The 20,701-nt window shown below is 42.2% G+C and overlaps 3 protein-coding genes across 3 annotated transcripts; 1 reads left to right on the forward strand and 2 right to left on the reverse strand.

Moving 5' to 3' along the window:
- Window positions 1-558: 558 nt before the first annotated feature.
- On the reverse strand, window positions 559-3,780 carry entr1 (endosome associated trafficking regulator 1). Its single transcript, XM_084181276.1, has 8 exons — window positions 3,453-3,780; window positions 2,743-2,864; window positions 2,104-2,529; window positions 1,920-1,993; window positions 1,575-1,686; window positions 1,314-1,376; window positions 1,086-1,225; window positions 559-927 (listed from the first exon to the last, which is right to left on the reverse strand). Exons 1-8 carry the CDS (start codon window positions 3,496-3,498, stop codon window positions 837-839), a joined length of 1,074 nt encoding a protein of 357 aa, XP_084037402.1. The 5' UTR covers window positions 3,499-3,780; the 3' UTR covers window positions 559-836.
- Window positions 3,781-3,857: 77 nt separating this feature from the next.
- On the forward strand, window positions 3,858-13,601 carry LOC311145095 (serine/threonine-protein kinase Chk2-like). The gene is made up of 15 exons (XM_084181277.1): window positions 3,858-3,909; window positions 4,958-5,191; window positions 7,870-7,994; window positions 8,105-8,237; window positions 8,444-8,534; window positions 8,666-8,765; window positions 8,849-8,902; window positions 9,596-9,660; window positions 9,849-9,948; window positions 10,154-10,240; window positions 10,469-10,632; window positions 10,880-10,998; window positions 11,178-11,263; window positions 11,416-11,517; window positions 11,785-13,601. The coding sequence occupies exons 2-15, from the start codon at window positions 4,984-4,986 to the stop codon at window positions 11,869-11,871; spliced, it is 1,521 nt and encodes a 506-aa protein (XP_084037403.1). The 5' UTR covers window positions 3,858-3,909; window positions 4,958-4,983; the 3' UTR covers window positions 11,872-13,601.
- On the reverse strand, window positions 13,403-16,326 carry LOC311145096 (glutathione S-transferase theta-1-like). Its single transcript, XM_084181278.1, has 5 exons — window positions 16,145-16,326; window positions 14,851-14,938; window positions 14,601-14,751; window positions 14,250-14,426; window positions 13,403-14,050 (listed from the first exon to the last, which is right to left on the reverse strand). The coding sequence occupies exons 1-5, from the start codon at window positions 16,272-16,274 to the stop codon at window positions 13,904-13,906; spliced, it is 693 nt and encodes a 230-aa protein (XP_084037404.1). The 5' UTR covers window positions 16,275-16,326; the 3' UTR covers window positions 13,403-13,903.
- Between the last annotated feature and the right edge of the window lie 4,375 nt (window positions 16,327-20,701).

Below are 20,701 nucleotides of genomic sequence, written 5' to 3' on the forward strand. Positions count from 1 at the left end.
CAGTTCAGTCATAAGCTAACCAAATTGGTATAGTTGTATTCAGGGGTGCAAATTGGAAGAAATCACTCCTGGAACCCTCCAATGTAAAATCCATGAATTCGATGTAAAAAAAATAATAATATATATATTCCACTCACGGAACCTGGAACAGTATATATGATCGGGGATTGAGACGCATGCCCGTTTCTTTTATAGCTCTTTGCCTCCCTCCAGTGGTTAAAAATGATACACGATACCAGAGACTGTATAGAGCAGGGGTATTCAACTCTAACCAGCAGGCTCCAGACCTCATAGGGTTTCTGTATCAAAGTCACTCATCACAAATACACTCATTACTAACCAGACTATCTGACAGTCTCAGAAAAAGTGGATGAAATGCAACTCAAATACACTAAGGGGGATCAGAGGTAGGAAAACTTGGCCAGTAATTTACTGACAAGTAGCTAGCTACAGAAAATCTCCAGAGAATCTCTACTCGCATAGAATGGCTATGTTCAAGCAAAGATTGTGGAACAAATGCAGTGTAAAATGCTCACAAAATAAAAACCTACCAACTTTGAAGGATATCTAGTCACATGTTTATTAATCACAATATTTGAGTCATATTTACCTCAGTGTTAAATACATCTGTTGTTTGTATATATTGTTTTCAAATCGCCTGTTAAAGTGGTTTAAACTAAACATTTGATGAAGTACAAGTAAAAAATATGTGCAATATTTTTTTGGGTCACAAATCAGTGCACCCACCAGAACTTAAAATTCTCTGTGAGTTGTTTTCCAGTTCCTTGTTGCTGGATGGTACTAGATCTGAAATCTCTATGGTCCTTTAAACTCCATCAGCCTTCATTGTGAATCTCAGATATGTTGTCGATGGACTGCAGCAGTTGAGATACTAGACAAAGAGTCTCTGCTCCTGTAAGTAATTGCCTGTGGACAGAATCAAACCGATAGCCTGAACTTGGAGAAAATACCCCAATGTAAAACACTATGAACTGAAATTGCACATTACCCAATACACACACAATCAATATGAGGGACAGTTTTTTCCCACTTGTATGTGGATAACACTATGGGAGAGAACTCACTTGATGGAAGTCTCTGCATTGAGTGCTGCTTTGTTAAGGTACTCTGAGGCCACTTGCGCATTATGTTTCATTGTATTTAAGGCAGCTGTTTCTCCAGCTCGAAGTCTCTCATTCTCAAACCGGTACCCATCTACTTGGCCCTGTAATATAAAGAGGATCACATCATGAAATCATATGTCACTGGAGCTCATCATCCAGTAACAACAGTAACACCAGTCAAGGTCAAACCTGTAATTGATGCAGCTCCTGTTTGAGTTTTGATACAATGTTTTCAGCCTTAACTGCTCGTTTCTGTCAAGAAGAAAAAGGTCAAAATAATGAATAAATAATAAATAAAAGACTTCATATCTCAACACGCTTCTGTTTAGTAACTAATCATGACATTTGCTTGTAATCTTATTGAGACATATTTCAGATGATCAGTGAACAAAAATGATTCTTCATCTTTGAGAAACTGATGAACTAGGAGAAAGAGGGACAGGTGCGTACGGTCATTAACTGCAGGTTCTGCTCTACGGAGTGGACCATGGTCTCTAAAGCCTGAGCCTCCCTCTCCTCCTGCACTCTTCTCTTGTGCAACTCATCTGTGACGTGTCGAATTCTATGGGGCAGTCAGAGAAACATGATGATAAGCATAGGTTAAACACTCTTTAAATAGCATTAACATATGAGTACAGTTGACATCTTAAATGTACATCTAAAGAGTACTATTCGAAGCATTACTGCCATGCCATAACATAATATAGGCTTTAACACCATCCCTTAAATCCCTCTTATGCTCCAGGTAGGTCTGTACTCAGCAGACCATATCAACTGGCACTTCTATCCACCTACCTTTGATCATCATACTCAGACTTCTTCACAAGATCTTTAATGTGCTTCCTGAGCAGCACATTTTCCTCCCTCAGCTTAAAAAGAGAAACAGAAATACCCAAAATAAAGGACTTGTGACTAATCCCACGTGATATCCAATCACACGTGTGCATCTGGAAGCAAAGCCTTGAGAGAGGAAAATTACCTTTTGTTGATCCCTAATGCCATTCTCGGTACTACTCTTCTTGGTCTTGTAGGAGAGCTCTGCCATTGATGTCTCATCATCTCCCTCATAATTCACTGGGGCCCTCCTGGACTGGCGGGCCTCTGGTGAGAATTCTTCATCCACCTGCCATAGGGAGGATGAAGTCTCCTCTTCTTCCTCTGTGCACAGGGAGGACTGACCAGAGTATGTGCTGCTGTCTGCTGCTGCAGTGCCACACAGTCCAAACTCATGTGCCTCCTCAATGGCTGATGGCTGGTAACTCCCAGCCCACTCCTCTTTAGTCTCATTTTCCAGAGACTGAGGAAACGGTGTGGGGTCCATGTAAAAGTGACCCTGGAAGTCTTGATCGAAGCTCTTCGGGGCAGTATATTCCCCCTCTGCCGGAAATGTGCTCCCATATGCCTTCTACAACACAAGAAGCAGCAGTAAGGTAAGCCACCTTCACACCAACATTACACCAAAAGTATTAGTCTAAACAGTCTGACCATCTTTACAGGCCTTGTATATTATGCTGTGACTTTATTTCCAAGGACCTAACACCTAATTTCATGCATAGGCTTTGTAACAGTTCATCTCTGGGGTTTAATGTAAAACTGGTTAATTTAAAATGTACAGCACCTTTCGCGGTGAGTAATTCTTCTCATCTGGATCCCCTTTAATATCTGGGTACTGGTTTTTACTGCGGATGAACTCTTTGAAGGAGAAAGGATTCATCTCCTCTCCATCTTCTCTGACTTCATCTATGAAATAAGACATATCGGTAAATATTTGGATGATAGTTATTTTCAAACTGTCTGGCTGCCATTATTGGAGAACAACAAGAGTTGGACTTTGTTGTGGATGTGTGGGGGGCAATATGCCGTCCTACTCCAGCAACAAGTGTCATGGGATTTGTAAATCCAGATTGTCTCACTAAAGGACAGCACCGTGCCAGGGCAGGGTGCCTGGGTCATGGAGTTCTTAGACCAGAGGTAAGAGTGCCTCCCTAATGGCACCATGCCAGCAGAAAGAACTCTGATCCTGGTACCAACCATGCCAACCCCAGCACTGCAGTGGTTTTAAACCTAGCACTTGACAGTTATAACACAAATGAATGCCCCATTACTTGCTGATCACTCTTCGATGGTGCTGAACAGATGTGCCCCTGTCTCAGGTTGATGAGATGTGTGTTATTGCATCCAATGATGTGAATATCAAGTAGCCTATGTCTATATGGTTGCATGCATCATGCCATCTGAATACTGTACAAGGATCAGCTAGCTATAGCTAGTTTAGAATGTACAACAGAATATTGGACAGATGGATTAGCTATGGAAGTAACAACTTACCATCTTCGATTATATTCGTTTTTTCAGAGGCTTTATGCTTTGCCATGTTGACGGTTAACCAGTCAATCCGTGATGGTATGAACGGTTCAGTGGCTAACGCGTAGTTAGCTAGTTAGCACAGTTTACGTTATCTAGCTAGCTAGCTAGCTTGCTGAAAACAGAAGCGTGGCACTGTGCATTGATTATTAACTATCGAAATAATGTACTTGCAAATTACTGGATGTAGACGACATTAAAGGTAATTTATCAAAATGACATATTCCAGATGTGGTTGTTGGTCAGCTGTGTGCGTCGACTCACAAAACGTAAGCTAGCTGCTGAAAATCACGTGGACAATCCTAAACTTCTCATTGGCTACGATTCAGATGACGTTTTAGGGAAAACAAACAACATTTCCCATGAGTCAATCCGATTTCCCGGCAAATTTTACACGTGCCGCGATTAATTCGAAATCCTGGTAAGTGTAAAAGTGTATTTGATTAAATGGTCATTCTCATAAATGTTTCAAATATTGCTCTGATCCGTTGCACACATTATAGGCAACGAGTCTTCACATTTATTCGGTTAGCAAGCAACCACTTAATTTCGCCGTCGTGCTATCTAGACTAGCTAAATTAGCTAACTACAACGGAAATAATTAGGGCACTTGTGAAACTGATTTAGTTTTGCGCTATTTGTGTTTGGTGAGGATACAAATACAGTTAACTCGCATGACAGGTTAGTCAATAACACTTCGCATTGTTGGCAAGAAACTAGGAACGTATTTGTAAATAGATGGAGCATGTTGAATGAATTACACACAGCTAGCTAGGTAGGCAGATGATTCCGACCCTACCGTTATGCTTGTTTACACTGAGCTGTACTACTGAGGTCGGAACGACATCATGGTTAGATTAAGACACCATAGAGCTGGTGTGAGATAATGTTGGAAAATGTACCTCAATGCAGGGGTGGGATATGCCAATGTACTCCCAATTTTACCTTTATCCAAACTGATACTTGGAGAAGATTGAAATACTGCTAGTTTCAGAAAACTGCCCTTTATCGTCCTCAAACTAACTAACAGTAGCCACAGCAGCCATTATGGAATGGCATGTCACTTTGAACAACAAATGAGCTGATTGGCTAACACTGCCATTCCAAGATGGCTGAGGTGGCTACTGGTAGCTGGCATGAGGAGGAAAATGACAGTTTTCTGGAAAAGCTAGATGTATCAGTTTGGATAAAGGTCAAATTTGGAGTACAGTGGCATAGGGTCAGAATCTTCTGGCTAGCTACAAGAGTTGCCAAGATCATGGATTTTCCAGACTAGGTGCATTATGAATACATAGGCGACTCATTTATTCATATCAATCAATCTTTAATTAATATTCATAATGCACAGATTCTCAGACGCAAGTTATACATGAGGACTTTGCTTAGTTTACGGACATGGGGAACATTGTTTTGGAAAATTGAAAGATGTTGTGATAACCTGAATAATGTGTTATTATTTACTTGAATAGACTCAGACTGAGGAGAAATATTGACCATGTCCCAGGAGAAGCCAGATGCTGGCAGTCAGACACAGTCGCAGCCTCAGACTCAGTCCCAGAGTGGTTCCAGCTCCTCCTCTGGGTCAGGCACGCTCAGCTCAGTGGACACCATCCCTGTTAGGGACCTTGGCTCCATACCAGAGGAGCCTGAGCCACAGCCCTGGGGTCGCCTGCTGCCTATGCAGAGAGGCTTCAGAGCCCACAGTGAGTGCAACCACATGACATGCCCCGGTTTTCTGGGTTGATAGGATACCTTCAGGTAGGGCTATGACTGTCATGGAATTTTGGATGACGGTTATTGGTCAGCCAAATGATCATGGTCACCTTATTAATCGTTTGAATAGCCAAAAGAAAAGACGCACATTTTCTCCTCTGCTCCGCTCGTGACTGCAGGGATGGGGGCGTTGCCTAGGCAACCGAAGACTGTTTGTTAGAACACCTTGCTGTTTCAGCCATAGAGATCCATTCTAATTCCTAATTCTATGGTTTCAGCAAGGAGCAACAAAGTTGTATCACGTTGTAGAGTCCATGTTACAGCAGAAACGGACTCAACTGCACAAATGCTCGGCCGTCATTTAAATAAAAACAGTTATGACTGTTATTTTCATTAAGGTCTTCATCTATAACCGTCGGTTATATGGTAATTGTGCCAGCCCTACCTTCAGCATAGCTATTGAATTGTAACACGATATGTGATGGCGCCGTATCTATCTGGTGTGATGGCTTAGCTTCTGGAAAACGCTGCCACATTTTTCAACTAACCTGGTCTTGGTGATACGTTCTTCGTTTAGATTCAGAAGAAAGGTGTATCTTATAAATGTCTGTGTCTAGTTACAGGTGGTTCTACAAAAAACTGTGAAAATTCTAGAAGCTAAAAAAAAATCCATGTTTTGTACTGCGCGAGGAGGTTCCTCGCCATCTTAGCTGCCGCACATCTAGCATTTCCCAGCATCTTTGCAGGAACCAGTCGGTTCTATGCGGCGACGTTTAGAAGTAGATGGCAGCACGTCACACAGTCCCATTCCATTTCTCACACCATACAAAACATGGATTTAATATATTTCGGAATTTTCTCTGGTTTTTGAAGAACCACTTGCAATTGGACACTGATATTTATAAGATACACTTTTCTTATAAATCGATAACTAAGAAAGTATCACCAAGACCGGGTTAGTTTAAAAATACAGTGCATTCCGAAAGTATTCAGAAACTTTCCCTTTTTCCAAATGTTTGTTAAGTTACAGCCTTATTCAAACATTTATTTAAAAAAAAAAATCTATTAGACTCGAAATTGAGCTCAGGTGCATCCTGTTTCCATTGATCAACCTTGATGTTTCTACAACTTGATTGGAGTCCACCTGTGGTCAATTCAATTGATTGGACATGATTTGGAAAGGCACACACCTGGCTATATAAGGTCCCACAGTTGACAGTGCATGTCAGAGCAAAAACCAATCAGCACTCCACCAATCAGGACTTTATAGTAGAGTGGCCAGACGGAAGCCACTGCTCAGTAAAAGGCACATGACAGCCCGCTTGGAGTTTGCCAAAAGGCACCTAAAGGACTCTCAGACCATGAGAAACAAGATTCTCTGGTCTGATGAAACCAAGATTGAACTCTTAGGCCTGAATGCCAAGCGTCACGTCTGGAGGAAACCTGGCACCATCCCTACAGTGAAGTATGGGGGTGGCAGCAGCATGCTGTGGGGATGTTCTTCAGTGGCAGGGACTGGGAGGACTAGTCAGGATCAAGGGAAAGATGAACAGAGCAATGTACAGAGAGATCCTTGATGAAAACCTGCTCCAGAGCGCTCAGAAACTCAGACTGGGGTGAAGGTTCACCTTCCAACAGGACAACAACCCTAAGCACACAGCCAAGACAACGCAGGAGTGGCTTCGGGACAAGTCTGAATGTCCTTGAGTGGCCCAGCCAAAGACCGGACTTGAACCTGATCTAACATCTTTGGAGAGACCTGAAAATAGCTGTGCGGCGACGCTCCCCATCCAACCTGACAGAGCTTGAGAGGATCTGCAGATAAGAATGGGAGAAACTCCCCAAATACAGGTGTGCCAAGCTTGTAGCGTCATACCGAAGAAGACTCAAGGCTGTAATCTTTGGCAAAGGTGCTTCAACAGAGTAAAGGTTCTGAATACTTATGTAAATGTGATATTTCAGATGTTTATTTTTAATACATTTGCTAACATTTCTAAACCTGTTGCTTTGTCATTATGGGGTAATGTGTGTAGATTGATGAGGGGAAAAAATATTTAATCCATTTTAGAATTAGGCATTATCGAAACAATGTGGAAAAAGTAAAGGTGTCTGAATACTTTCCGAATGCACTGTATGTAGCAGCGTTTTCCATTAGCTAAGCTGTAACCCCAGATACAGAGCCATCGCATATCGCGTTACAATTCCGTAGCTACTGTAGGCAGTGAATACAGGGGCACGTTTAGTTATGAAACATTTTGCTACAGTTTGTACTGGACAACACGTTTTCCCACCACGGCGCGCACCGTTCCTCAACATTCTTTGAGGTATGTTTGATCCCATTTGGGTGTGGCGGGGTGTGACCTGATCAATATGGGTGTGACCATTTGAAATTGCAAACTACTGCAGCAGCACACTGTACATAATTGCCCTCATTGCCACCATAATCAGTAATCAAAATGTTCTTCAACTGGTCATTCAGAACAGCACTGTTTACGTTCAATGAACAACGTTGTGTCCTGCTGAACGCAGTCCATGTGGAAGCTGAGTGTGTGTGCAGTTTGCTTTGTTTGTGTGAGATTCTTTGTATTTCTCAACTAGCAGCGCTAGCATCTGTGTATTCTCTTCTCTATTGAAGTGATGGTGTTAGATTTACTTCCATTTTTTTCAGACTGTGTTGAGGACGACGCTTGGTTTGGCCGGGACACTAAATGTAACTATTGCTTTGATGACCCCGTACTGAAGAAATCACCCAGATTTGCTGCATACAGCAAAAAACATTTCAGAATATTCAGAGTAGGTCTATTCATTTGACACAATTATGTATTTCATAATATTTTATTTACAGAAGTGAATTTTGTTCGTCATGTGTGCTCAGTAATGACGGTCAGATCTTTACCTTGCAGGAGCAGAACATTGTCTATGTCTTTGACAACAGTGGTAATGGCACGTTTGTTGACGGTAAAATTCTTGGAAAAGGAAAAACGTTGCCACTAGCAAACAATGCAGTGTTGTCCCTAGCTGAGGAACGCCATAAAGGTACCCTTGTTACAGAGGTTTATTTTCAAGTCATTTCTGTTTAGGTCACTGATACGCAAATAGCAGCCAGGAGGCCATATCTAGCATTCCACTATATTCCCTGTCGCTCTCAACATTAAGTATACTGCATCATTCCCTTATTGGTGATGCCGGTTTTAGTTTTTGCATTTATAATAAATGAGATTAATAGTTTCTCCCCTCATTAGTGTTTGTGTTCATTGATCTCATGGCGGATGAACAGTCCAACCTCCCCAAAGAGTTCAGTGAGAAATACCTGATCACCAAAAAGATTGGAGCGTAAGTGAGCATTTGATACATTTTTTACTTGTGTATTTTACAAAATCATATGATTTTGTTTTGAATTACAGAGTGACATTCTAATATGATCAATGTGTGTAAACGTGGCTGATAATGATTTATTATATCAGTGGTGTGTGCGGGGAAGTGAGGCTGGCCTTTGAGAGGGCCACTTGCAAAAAGGTGGCTGTGAAGACAATCAACAAGAAGGACTTCCCAGCATCTGTTGGCGTAAGTCTTTTCACAATTTTTCTCATGTTCTAGGTTTATGAATATTACTGCAATAAACGTAACACTCCTTTTTGTGCAATTAGACTGCCACACGAAATGCGGAACGAGAGATCCAGATCCTCCAAAAGATTGACCATGTAAGTAAGTATTCATTGTAATTTCTAATAGCCTGTTTATACACTGAGTGTACAAAACATTATGAACACCTGCTCTTTGCATGACTGGTCAGGTAATTCCAGGGGAAATCTATGATTCCTTATTGATGTCACTTGTTAAATCCACTTCAATCAGTGTAGATGAAGGGGAGAAGACATTTACATGACATTTTAGTCATTTAGCAGACGCTCTTATCCAGAGCGACTTACAGTTCGTGAGTGCATACATTATTATTTTTTTGTCATACTGGCCCCCCGTGGGAATCGAACCCACAACCCTGGCGTTGCAAACGCCATGCTCTACCAACTGAGACAGGTTAAAAAATGATTTTTAAGCCTTGAGACATGGATTGTGTATGTGTGCCATTCAGAGGGCAACTCAATATTAGGAAGGTCTTCATAATGTTTTGTACACTGTGTACATCTATAACTTATTACGCTGTAATGATTGCCAAGGAAAGGAGCCAAGGAAAGGAGCCTAGTAAAGGAATGGTTATTTTCATGTCCAACCATGTTTTTTTTCTGGGGTAATCAAATACCATAGAAGTAGTCATTTTCAACTTATGTTTTCTACTGGACAAAGCCACAGTCATAACACTTTTTTTATACAACCACTTTGTATCAAAAACACCTGTAGTATTTTTCTGTGTAACTTTTGCCTCCTGTCTTTTTCAGCCATGTCTAATCAAAACAGAAGACTTCTTCCAAACAGATGACTCATACTACATTGTTTTAGAGCTGTGAGTTTAGTATTTCATTCAAGCAGACATTTTTTAAAAATCAATGACAAACCATTATCATTACATTGCATGTAATATTAATGTAATATTTTCAGTAGCCCTCCTCAGAAGTACAATTTTCACAAGCATAGTATTTCCCTTCCCGTTTGTTTTATTCTGTTTCAACTGATAGCATGTATGTGTTTCAGCATGGAGGGTGGAGAACTCTTTGACAGGGTCAAAAGCAAGCACCAGATCGAGGAGTCAATTGCCAAGCTCTATTTTTACCAGATGTTGAAAGCCGTAGAGGTGGGTGGAGTGATGTATTTCTCCATCATTTTCCCATTTTAATTTCTAGAAGAGTGATATTCATGGTAGGATTTATTGAATAGGCTCTGCTGTGATGTCAAAATACGCCATACCGATCTTGTTTTAGACTGGAGATATTTACTGTCTCTTGAGTAGGTTTACAACTGCTTCCTTATGCTGGTTTATTTCACATTCCTTCCACTAGTACCTTCACAAAAATGGCATCATCCACAGAGACCTCAAACCTGAAAATGTGCTGCTTTCGTCACAGGACGATGTTTGTGTCATCAAGGTAAGGTTTCTCAAGTAAAGTCATCATGTGGGTCATTTTCCCACAATAATTGAACATGGTACATCAAGAGTAAGTGAGGGTAGATAGTTATCCACCTGAACTCCTTGCCTTCCTGAAGCAGACCTCTAAACACTCTAGATCTGGAGAAGGGGGGGGGGGGGAACTGAAAGCTTGGTTGAATAGTCACTGTAACTGAAGTGAGGAGTTACAGGCCTCTCTATGTGACAGATCACAGACTTTAATCAGTCCAAGATACTGGAGGAGTCTGCCCTGATGAGGACCCTTTGTGGAACACCCACGTACCTGGCACCCGAGGTGTTCACCGACGCAGTCACCGTGGGTTACAGCAGGGCCGTAGACGCCTGGAGTTTAGGGGTCGTCCTGTTTGTGTGGTAGGGATCCATACTCCTGATGACAGGGTAACATAAATGACAGTGCTGCATGCTATGACTGTAGCAGTAGTAGGAAGTGGCAAGTAACTTGTTTCTGTCAACATTTAAAGGGAATTGTAATGCAATTATTTCAATCCATTTGCAAATAACTTGGGCCACGATTACTTTTCAACAGCACGCAAGGTTTTCCTGTTAACAGATTCACATAACCTTTTAAAGTGAAGCTTACTTCCTCTCTCCCTCACAGCTTGGCAGGCTATCCCCCGTTCCACCCTGATGCACAAACTGGTTTGTCAGTCAGGGATCAGATCACGCAGGGAATTTATACATTTATTCCATCCAAATGGGACGGCATCTCGGATGATGGTAAGGGACTACTGTAAATCCTGTTTGGCTTTGTCATACATGTGCTAGAGCACATAGAAATTTGAAATGGATTCTTCCTGTCTCTGGTTGGGAAAGAACTTTGGGTACTTTACTACAGTCGTATTGATAATTCAATATATGCTGTCCAATACGTATTTTACTTATCCAATCATGTCTAGCTAAAGACGTCGTGAAGAGGCTGCTTGTAGTGGACCCCAATGCCCGCCTCACCATTGAGGAGGCTTTACACCATCCCTGGCTGATGGTAAGAGCTTTATTGCCGTCTCTCATTGCCTGGCCCTAGTGCCGTCAAGGCGGGTACGTTTACTGGATGGAGGGGTATTTTGTATTTGGGGCTAGGCAGTGTTGTAAGTGGCAACAGTGAATCATCTCTGGTCCCATCAATCTCCATCTCAGGATGAGGCCATGAAGGAGACTGCTGAATGCATAATGTACCCCAAGGACTCTGGAGATGCCACAGCAGCTGATGCCACAGCAGACTCAGGAGATGCTACAGTAGTGAGAAACAATGTCATTCTACTATAGCCGTGTTTCCCACCCCTCTCCTGGGGGACCACTAGACAGTTCATATTTTTGTTCTAGCCCTGCACCGACACACCTGATTTAACTAAGGTCTTGGTGATTAGTGATTCCGCGTGTCCGTGCAGGGCTAGAACAAAAATGTCAACTGTCTGATGGTCCCCTCGAGAGAGGGTTTGCATATGGCGATATTGTTCAGAGTATGGTGTTGCTCACAAAATTGAAGTATGTCTCCTGTTACTTTAGGCTTCAACTACAAAGAGGTCAAGAGAAGATGACGGCGAGCAGCAGCCGGCAAAGAGGAGACCAGGCCCATCCACAGAGGCAACATGAGTCACATTTCATCCTCATCACCCCATTGGCGACTCCCCCAGGTCGTTTTCCACCGGCAATTAGGCCTCCTGGAAATCTACCAGTATATTGCATTTTATCACACATCTATAGCTGTTTCCATTAACTTGTCCAATGATTTTAGACATTTAGAACGTTCGCATAGAAAAATAGATGCGACAATTGCCTGCTGCGGTGCGTTTCCATTTAACTCTCTTGTGTCAATAGAAACAGCTATATATAATGACGTCACACATAAATGCCTTTTTTTAGCGAAAAAAATAGTTTCGAATAAAAATTAAGTGGTTGAAGTGTTTCCATTAATAAATTTGCTACAGCCTGTATGCCCTAACACCTATCTGTTTCATGTCTCAGGTAGCCCGCAAAAGCCAGCGTGGATAGAATGCAAGAATGTACTAATATTTGCCATATTTTAATAATTATCATGTGCCAACATATCGCCATGGTGAAACGTGCACTCCTGTAGCCTAGATTTTAAATAATTGGATGGTGAAACTTGCATCCAGCCAACCAGAATAGCAAGGCGAAGCAATTCAGGCCTTCCTGAAAGTTCAGACAATTGTCCTGCAAAGAAACATTATTTTTATAGTTGAAAAATAGATTGAGCAAGCAGTAGGCATTTAGAATTGAATGTGGAGTGGAGCTTCCAAATTCGACAATCATCATTTAATAAAAAAACACCTTTTCCATTATCAAGTTCGACAAACGAAAAATCCACCCGTCGAACAGATAAAAATGTTGGCAGCTATAGAACAAATGTTCTAAAGATCGACATTTCCTTTACATATGGTGAAATCATCTGAAATGTACTTGATTAACGTTACTATACTGAACAAAAATATAAATGCAACCATTTTTATTTTATTGAGTTAGTTCATTTAAAGAAATCAGTCAATTGAAATAAATTCATTAGGCCCTAATCTATGGATTTCACATGACTGGGAATACAGATATGCATCTATTACTCAGATACCTTTAGCAATATGGGCCTCAGGATCTCATCACGGTATCTCTGCATTCAAATTGCTATCAATAAAATGCTATTTTGTCTGTAGCTTATGCCTGCCCATACCATAACCCCACCATGGGGCATTCTGTTCACAACCATGGGGCACTGTTCACAACCGCTCGCCCACACAACGCCATACACGGGGTCTGCGGTTGTGAAACCGGTTGGACGTACTGCTAAATTATCTAAAACGACGGAGTCGGCTTATGGTAGAGAAATGAATATTCAACCCTCTGGCAACAGCTCACCATGCCAATTGCATGTTCCCTCAAAACTTGAGACATCTGTGGCATTGTGTTTTGACAAAACTGCACATTTTAGTGGCCTTTTATTGTCCCCAGAACAAGGTGCACCTGTGTAATGTTCATGCTGTTTAATCAGCTTCTTGATATGCCACACCTGTCAGGCTGATGGAATATCTTGGCAAAGGAAAAATGCTCACTAACAGGGATGTAAACAAATTTGTGCACAACATCTGAGAGCAATAAGCTTCTTGTGCGTATGGAACATTTCTGGGATCTTTTATTTCAGCTCATGAAACATGGGACCAACACTTTACATTTTGAGTTTATATTTTTGTTCAGTGTACATGTTGATTTCTAACTTGTGGGCACATACTGAGCTATGTCCACTGGAAATTGCCTCCTGTTTTGTAAATAATTGTTTTTGTACAGCTACTGTTGAATAAACAAACATCTTTTCCACTGGGTTTTATTGTTATACATCCCTTAATTCTAGGCAGTTGTATATCATTGAAAAATATATCTTACTCTATTCCACATTTCCCATCTCCACTCCAGATCAAGGTCCATAATGCGGAACCATCTAGTAATTTTGTAGCATATCATACAGAGGCTCATATAAGGCACTGATCACTCTCCCATAGAGCCTATCAACAACATCAATCTCTAGGTCAACATGGACAGCACAAACATAATCAGTAAATACATCTGGTTGCTTTCAAGCATTGTGCAAGCTTTTATATCAAACCATATTGAGATTATTTCATAGCTTGGCTTTGGACCTGTCCCGGAGACTGTACAGCACTCTGTGTGCCTCGTCAAAGGAGTCCCCCAGCGCAGACTGGACACGACTCTTCCAGCTCAACATCTTGGGATGATCCTTCAGGATGTCTCTGCCGCCACCTAGGGGCTGAGAGCAAAGCAGTCAATTAATTTAGTAGGCTGAAATGGGTAGCAATCCATACATCAAAATATACTGTAAGTAGTCAAAGACAGTCTTTGAGATTTGACACATTCCTGACTGCATTGTAGGACCATTTTCTCAGCAGAGGTGGCTGGTTCACCCAGTGGCTGAGCTCTGATGGACCAGTTGACTGAGTTTTCCTCACCTGCATGAGTTCACACACGGCCAGCAGGTCAGCCAGGCTGATGTCATCTCCACAGAGGAAGGGCTGCCTCTTGAGGAACATGTTCTCCAGCTTCTCCAGAGTGTCACTCAGGTCTGCCAAAGCCCTCTCCACCTTCAGTGGGTCTGTTGGCTGTCCTGTCATTTGGGGCAGTAAAACCTACAGCACAAAGCAGCGACGCATGCCATCAACAACAACCACAGAGCATGAGATAACAATAAAAGTCTATTGCATAAATGTGTAATACCCTGCAAAGAGATGGTGGCTTTGGGATTAGACTACATTTCACCTGCCAAATGACATAGAGCTGAGTGTTCCATGAGCAAGCCTTACCTCCATGAGAAAGACCTTGGCCGCATGTGGCCGGGTGTTGGTATGGTGCCATGCTGTGTACTCATCCACTCTCGCCCTCCTCTCTGGGTGGCGTGGATACCAGTTACCTGGGACATCGTATTTGGTGGCCAGGTATTTTAATATGGCATCACTGTAACAAGATGAGGGAGGGGAAATGCCCCTTTTATTTTTTTCATTAAACATTTTTTAAAAAAACATTTTAAACTACAAAGTGAATGAAGAGTCTTACCTCTCAGTCAGAACAAAGTCATTGTCGACCATTACTGGGACCTTCTGCATGGGATTGAGTTTTGTATACTCTGGTGTCCTATTCTCCCCTATATTTAAACAAAGTCATTGAGATACAGTATGTTAATTACATTTCTTTGAGGTATTGGTTTATGCATTTAGCTATACTGAACAAAAATATAAATGCAACATGCAACAAAAACATTCAACGTTTTTACTGAGTTACAGTTCATATAAGGAAATTGAAATAAATTCATTAGGCCCTAATCTATGGATTTCACGATTGGGCAGCGGTGCAGACATGGGTGGGCCTCCACTGGGGAGCCAGGCCCAGCCAATCAGAATGATTTTTACCCCACAAAAGGGCTTTATTACAGACAGAAATACTCTTCAGCACCCCCCCCACACACGATCCTGCAGAATCCAGATGTGGAGGTCCTGGGCTGGTGTCGTTACACATGGTCTGCCGTTGTGAGGCCGTACTGCCAAATTCTCTAAAATGATGTTGGAGGCAGCTTATGGTAGAGAAATTAACATTAAATTCTCTGGCAACAGTGCTGGTGGACATTCCTGCAGTCAGCATGCCAATTGCATTCTCCCTCAAATTTAGGCATCTGTGGCATTGTGTTGTGTGACAAAACTACACATTTTAAAGTGGCCTTTTATTGTCACCAGCACAAGGTGCACCTGTGTAATGATCATGCTATTTAATCAGCTTCTTGATATGTCACACCTGTCAGGTGGATGGATTATCTTGGCAAAGGAGAAATGCTCACTAACAGGGATGTAAACAAATTTGAGAGAAATAAGCTTTTTGTGCATATGGAACATTTCTGGGATTTTTTTAATTTCAGCTCATGAAACATTTGACCAACACTTTACATGTTGCGTTTATATTTTTGTTCAGTGTATTTGTCTAAATTTGAATACATGGACGATTGTGAAATAATAATAACATAGACTTGTCATTCTGAATAGCTAGTTAGTACACATTCGGGACAACTATCAACAGAGAACATGCATGCTGCTGTACAGAGTAGGACAAAGTTCAAGGTACAATAGGTCTAAGTTCATTGCAGGACAGAGCACACACATTTTGCATTTAAAACAATGTAGCACTCAGTCTGTGTATAAATGTATCAAACATATTTGCATTTCCATTTAACATTAACAATCTTGCTTTAGTAGCAACCAAAACGATAGCTAGATTGATTGCATGTTTAACTTTAGCTAGATGATGTTGGTAGTTAACGTTAAACGTTAGCTAACTTTCGCCCAGCCAGCTTGAAACTCACCTTTTCGTAATGCAACAGTTTTCACCTTGTGTGGAATTTTATTGCAGTTCAGAAATATATGTATTGCTCTACATGGTTGTGACAATAAATCTAAATACACTTCTAGTTCTACGGCCTTTCTACCGTCCATGATAAACGTATTTGTATTGCTTGCTAACGTTAGGTACTGTAGGCTACTAGTATTTTGCCAGCAGCACAAATTATGTCACTTTTGTAGGGTAATGACGCTACCTTCCACGTTAAAGCCCCCCCTCCCCCTTGAGTAAGGCACTTAACGCTAATTGCTCCTGTAAATCGCTCTGGATAAGAGTGTCATGTAAAATGTTTTTTAAGACCAATAATGAAAATACAATGTTGAAACTGGTATGTTGAGAATATTGGGTTGTAGAGAGATACATTTTCTGTCTCAGCTAAAGTGGGGTGGAAAATATATAATAAAATACGTGAAATTATATTTTTTTCAAAGGTGGTTGCAGTGCTGTGAAAAACAGTTGTACTGCACTGGACTGGAAAAAATAGATATTCCCAATTTAGCGTGTCTTTGCAGGGGGACTCTTATTTTGAAAATAAACAACTGATCGTGCTGCCCGCATAATATCCTGCTGCTAGGAGAACGGTAATCTGTAGGCTACATAGCCACCAATTGAGTCAAAACAAAAGTCGTGCAGGGCGTGATCAATGGATGGCCGAGCAGCAGATTTCCCATAATCCTTTTAGATTTGAGATGAGGGTTTAATAACATTTTTTAGTATAAAATGACGCTTAAGATCTATTTTGTGAGTAAATGTTTGCAGAATAAAAAGTGTACATTATGGCTGTAAAAACAACAACATTCTGAAAGTTACACAACGTCAGTTAAAATTGTATATTTACTTTAACCTACATAATGCATTTACGCGATAATGTACATGGAGCATTAGGAAGGCTTATAAATTAGGCTACTAACTGAGAACTAAGTTTCTCCAGGAACGCCCTAGGGGACAGTCCCCGGGCACATGGCAGAAAGTGCACTGCCGACTAGCAGTCATTCGGCTTGTGCGTTACAATCTGTAGCTGAGACGTTCAATGGAACTGAGCTTGGTACTCGCAGGTTGCCTTTTGTCAGTGCGATAGCCGATAGGTATGCATGAACAGAAAGGGTCTCATTCTCATGTCGTTTTAAGAAAATGCACCATCAGTTTGTGAGATATCAGTGGAGGTCACAGCTTGGCAAATTTCTGTATATAGCAGCAAGCATGAAGCATAGACGGAGCATGGGGTGGCATCAGTTTCTTGTTTTAATTGACAAGGAAGATATATATTCCATGTCAATTAAAACAAGAAACCTAATATCTCCATCAGTGTTTTCAATATAAAATGGATCCTTCAATTTCTGTAATAGCTTATTAAATTTTTATCTATACCCCTTATGGCATTTTCCTTCCTCCTTACCCTGAATTATTTATTTGTTCTGTTTCTAGACAACTTCCTTATCATATGGCCTGTCCATATGGCTGTGATGCTGCTGATTTTACTTTAGTATTTTGTTTTTGTAGTGGGGACAGTAACATTAGTACTTTCTAATATATATATATATATATATATATATATATATATACTTAAAGGCCCAATGCAGCCGTTTTTAACTATATCAATCATTTCTGGGTAAGGATGTGTGTTAGCAATGGATCTGAACGGATATGGGTGGGGCAATGTCTACATATTATGGGTGCAAATTTCAAACACTCACAAAATCTTTGATGAAGGCAGAGAGGGCGATACATAAAGCTTAATAAAGAACAGTGATACTAGCAAGAGCAGTGTGCTGGTTTCTCTCTTCTTTCACAGTATTATTCGATCATAGTGTGGAAATATATGTAAATCACAGGAAAATGAAGTTTGACAGTCCTGGCCCTAATAGAATAAACATGGCAAAAACAAATGTAGACATTAATAAATGCATTTCTATAGCTTCCAAAATATTTTGTACAATGGTGGGGGAGTGCCAAGATGGCGGCGCGGTGGCTTCAAAACAGCGGCCCCTATCAGTAATTTGTTTTCTCAGCGGCAGTCGCTGCGGGCATGTCTGTGATGGTCGTGTCAGCGGTGGTCTCGTCGCAAAACTAAGACGGTTCTGCCGAGTTGTTCAGCAGAGTTATTCGAGGAAGGAAAGAGAGGAAGACTCCACACCACTCTCTCACTTGAGTATCTTAACTAGTTATTTTCAGATGATCTAATTTTGCTCTTTTGTAGCTTTGGAAATTGTGTGTGTGTTTTCTATACCTGTTCGCACCGCTCCCTGTAGGCTTTACAGACGCTCCCCACCCCTTGGCTGCAGCCCTTCTAATTTAGTGTTCCCTGCACACACAACCCATGTGGAATTCCTGGTCTCTGGCAGTGTTTGGAACTGCCGATCTGCGGTCAAGAACGCTGAGTTCATTTCAGCCTACGCTGCCCTTCAGTTCCTTGACTTTTTGGCCCTGACCGAGACATGGATCACCCCAGAGAACACTGCTACTCCAGCTGCTCTCTCTTCATCTGACTATGTTTTCTTTCATAGCCCGAGAGCATCTGGTCGTTGCGGTGGTGACACAAGGCTACTAATTTCTCCTAAGTGGAGATTTTCTATTTTCTCCCTCACTCACATGTCCATCTCCTCATTTCAATTCCATGCTGTCACTGTCACTTGTCCACTCAAGCTTAACATTGTTGTCATCTATCGCCCACCAGGTGCCCTTAGAGAGTTCCTCAATGAACTTGACACCTTGATTAGCTAATTTCCTGACGATGGCTCACCGCTCTTCATACTTAGCGACTTCAACCTCCTGACGTCTGCTTTCGATTCATTTCTTTCCAACTCTTTCTTTCCCCTCCTTGCCTCTTTTGACCTCACCCTTTCTCAGTCCCCTCCCATTCACAAGGCAGGCAATACGTTTGACCTAATCTTTACTAGAAGCTGTTCGCCTACTAATCTCACTGCAACCCCCCTCCAAGTCTCTGATCACTACTTTGTTTCCTTTTCTGTCTCCCTCTCCTACAACCCTAGCCACTCAGCCCCCACCTAGATCGTCATGCGCCCTCACAATCTCCGCTCTCTCTCCCACTACTCTCCTCTTCTATACTAATCATCTCTCCCTTTTGCTAAATCCTTCTCTCGCCTGTCTCCTGATTCTGCCTCTTTGACCCTACTCTCCTCCCTTTCTGCATCCTATGATTCGCACTGTCCACTTTCCTCCCGGCTGGCTTGGCCCTCCCCTCCTGCTGCATGGCTGAGTGACTCATTGCGAGCTTAAAGAAACAGGGCTGCGGGCAGCTGAGTGAAAATGGAGGGAAACTAAACTTCCGGAGGACCTATCATCATTTCACTCCCTCCTCTCTACCTTATCTTCCTCTGTATCTGCTGCTAAAACCACTTTCTATCAATCTAAATTTCAAGCTTCTGCCTCTAACACTAGGAAACTATTTTCCACCTTCTCCTCCCTCCTTAATCCTCCACTCCCTCCTTCTTCCCTCTCCGCGGACGACTTTGTCAACCACTTTGAAAAGAAGGTTGACAACATCCGCTCCTCATTCACTCAGCCTATTGAGTCCATTGGTCCCACTCACACAGAACTACCCTACACCTTGACCTCTTTCTCCCCTCTGTCTCCAGATTAAATCCTGTGACTAGCAAGGTCTGGCCGCCCGACAACCTGCCCGCTTGACCCCATCCCCTCCTCCCTTTTCCAGACCATCTCTGGAGACCTTTTCCAATTCCTCACTTCCCTCATCAACTCATCCCTGACCACTGGCTGCATCCCCTTTGACTTCAAAATGACTCGAGTCGCTCCACTCCACAAGAAATCAACACTCAACTCCTCTGACATCAAAAACTACAGACCAGTATCCCTTCTTTCTTTTCTTTACAAAACACTTGAGCGTGCTGTCTCTGACCAACTCTCGCTGTCTCTCTCAGAACAATTTCTTGACCCTAACCAGTCAGTCTTCAAGACAGGTCACTCAACCGAGACTGTTCTTCTTTGTGTCACGGAGTCTCTCCGCACTGCCAAAGCTGACTCTCTCTCCTCTGTTCTCATCCTCCTAGGTCTATCTGCTGCCTTCGACACCATGAACCATCAGATCCTCCTCTACACCCTCTCAGGTCTGGGTGTCTCAGGCTCTGCACACTCTTGGATTGCATCCTACCTGGCAAGCCGCTCCTACCAGGTGACATGGAGAAGATCTGTGTCAGCACCACATACTCTCACTACTGGTGTCCCCAGGGCTCGGTTCTAGGCCCTCTCCTTTTCTCTCTATACACTAAGTCACTCGGCTCTGTCATATCCTCACATGGTCTCTCTATCATTGCTATGCAGATGACACTCAGCTACTTTTCTCCTTCTCCCTTTATGACACCCAGGTGGCGACACGCATCTGTAAGCTTGGCCGATATCTCAGCTTGGATGTTGGCCCACCACCTCAAGCTCAACCTTGACAAGACGGAGCTGCTCTTCTTCCCGGGGATGGCCTGCCCGCTCCAAGACCTCTCCATCACGGTTGACAACTCCACGGTGTCCCCCTCCCAGAGGGCAAAGAACC

Source organism: Coregonus lavaretus (assembly GCF_964263955.1).
Source record: "Coregonus lavaretus genome assembly, chromosome: 17".
Lineage (NCBI taxonomy): Eukaryota > Metazoa > Chordata > Actinopteri > Salmoniformes > Salmonidae > Coregonus > Coregonus lavaretus.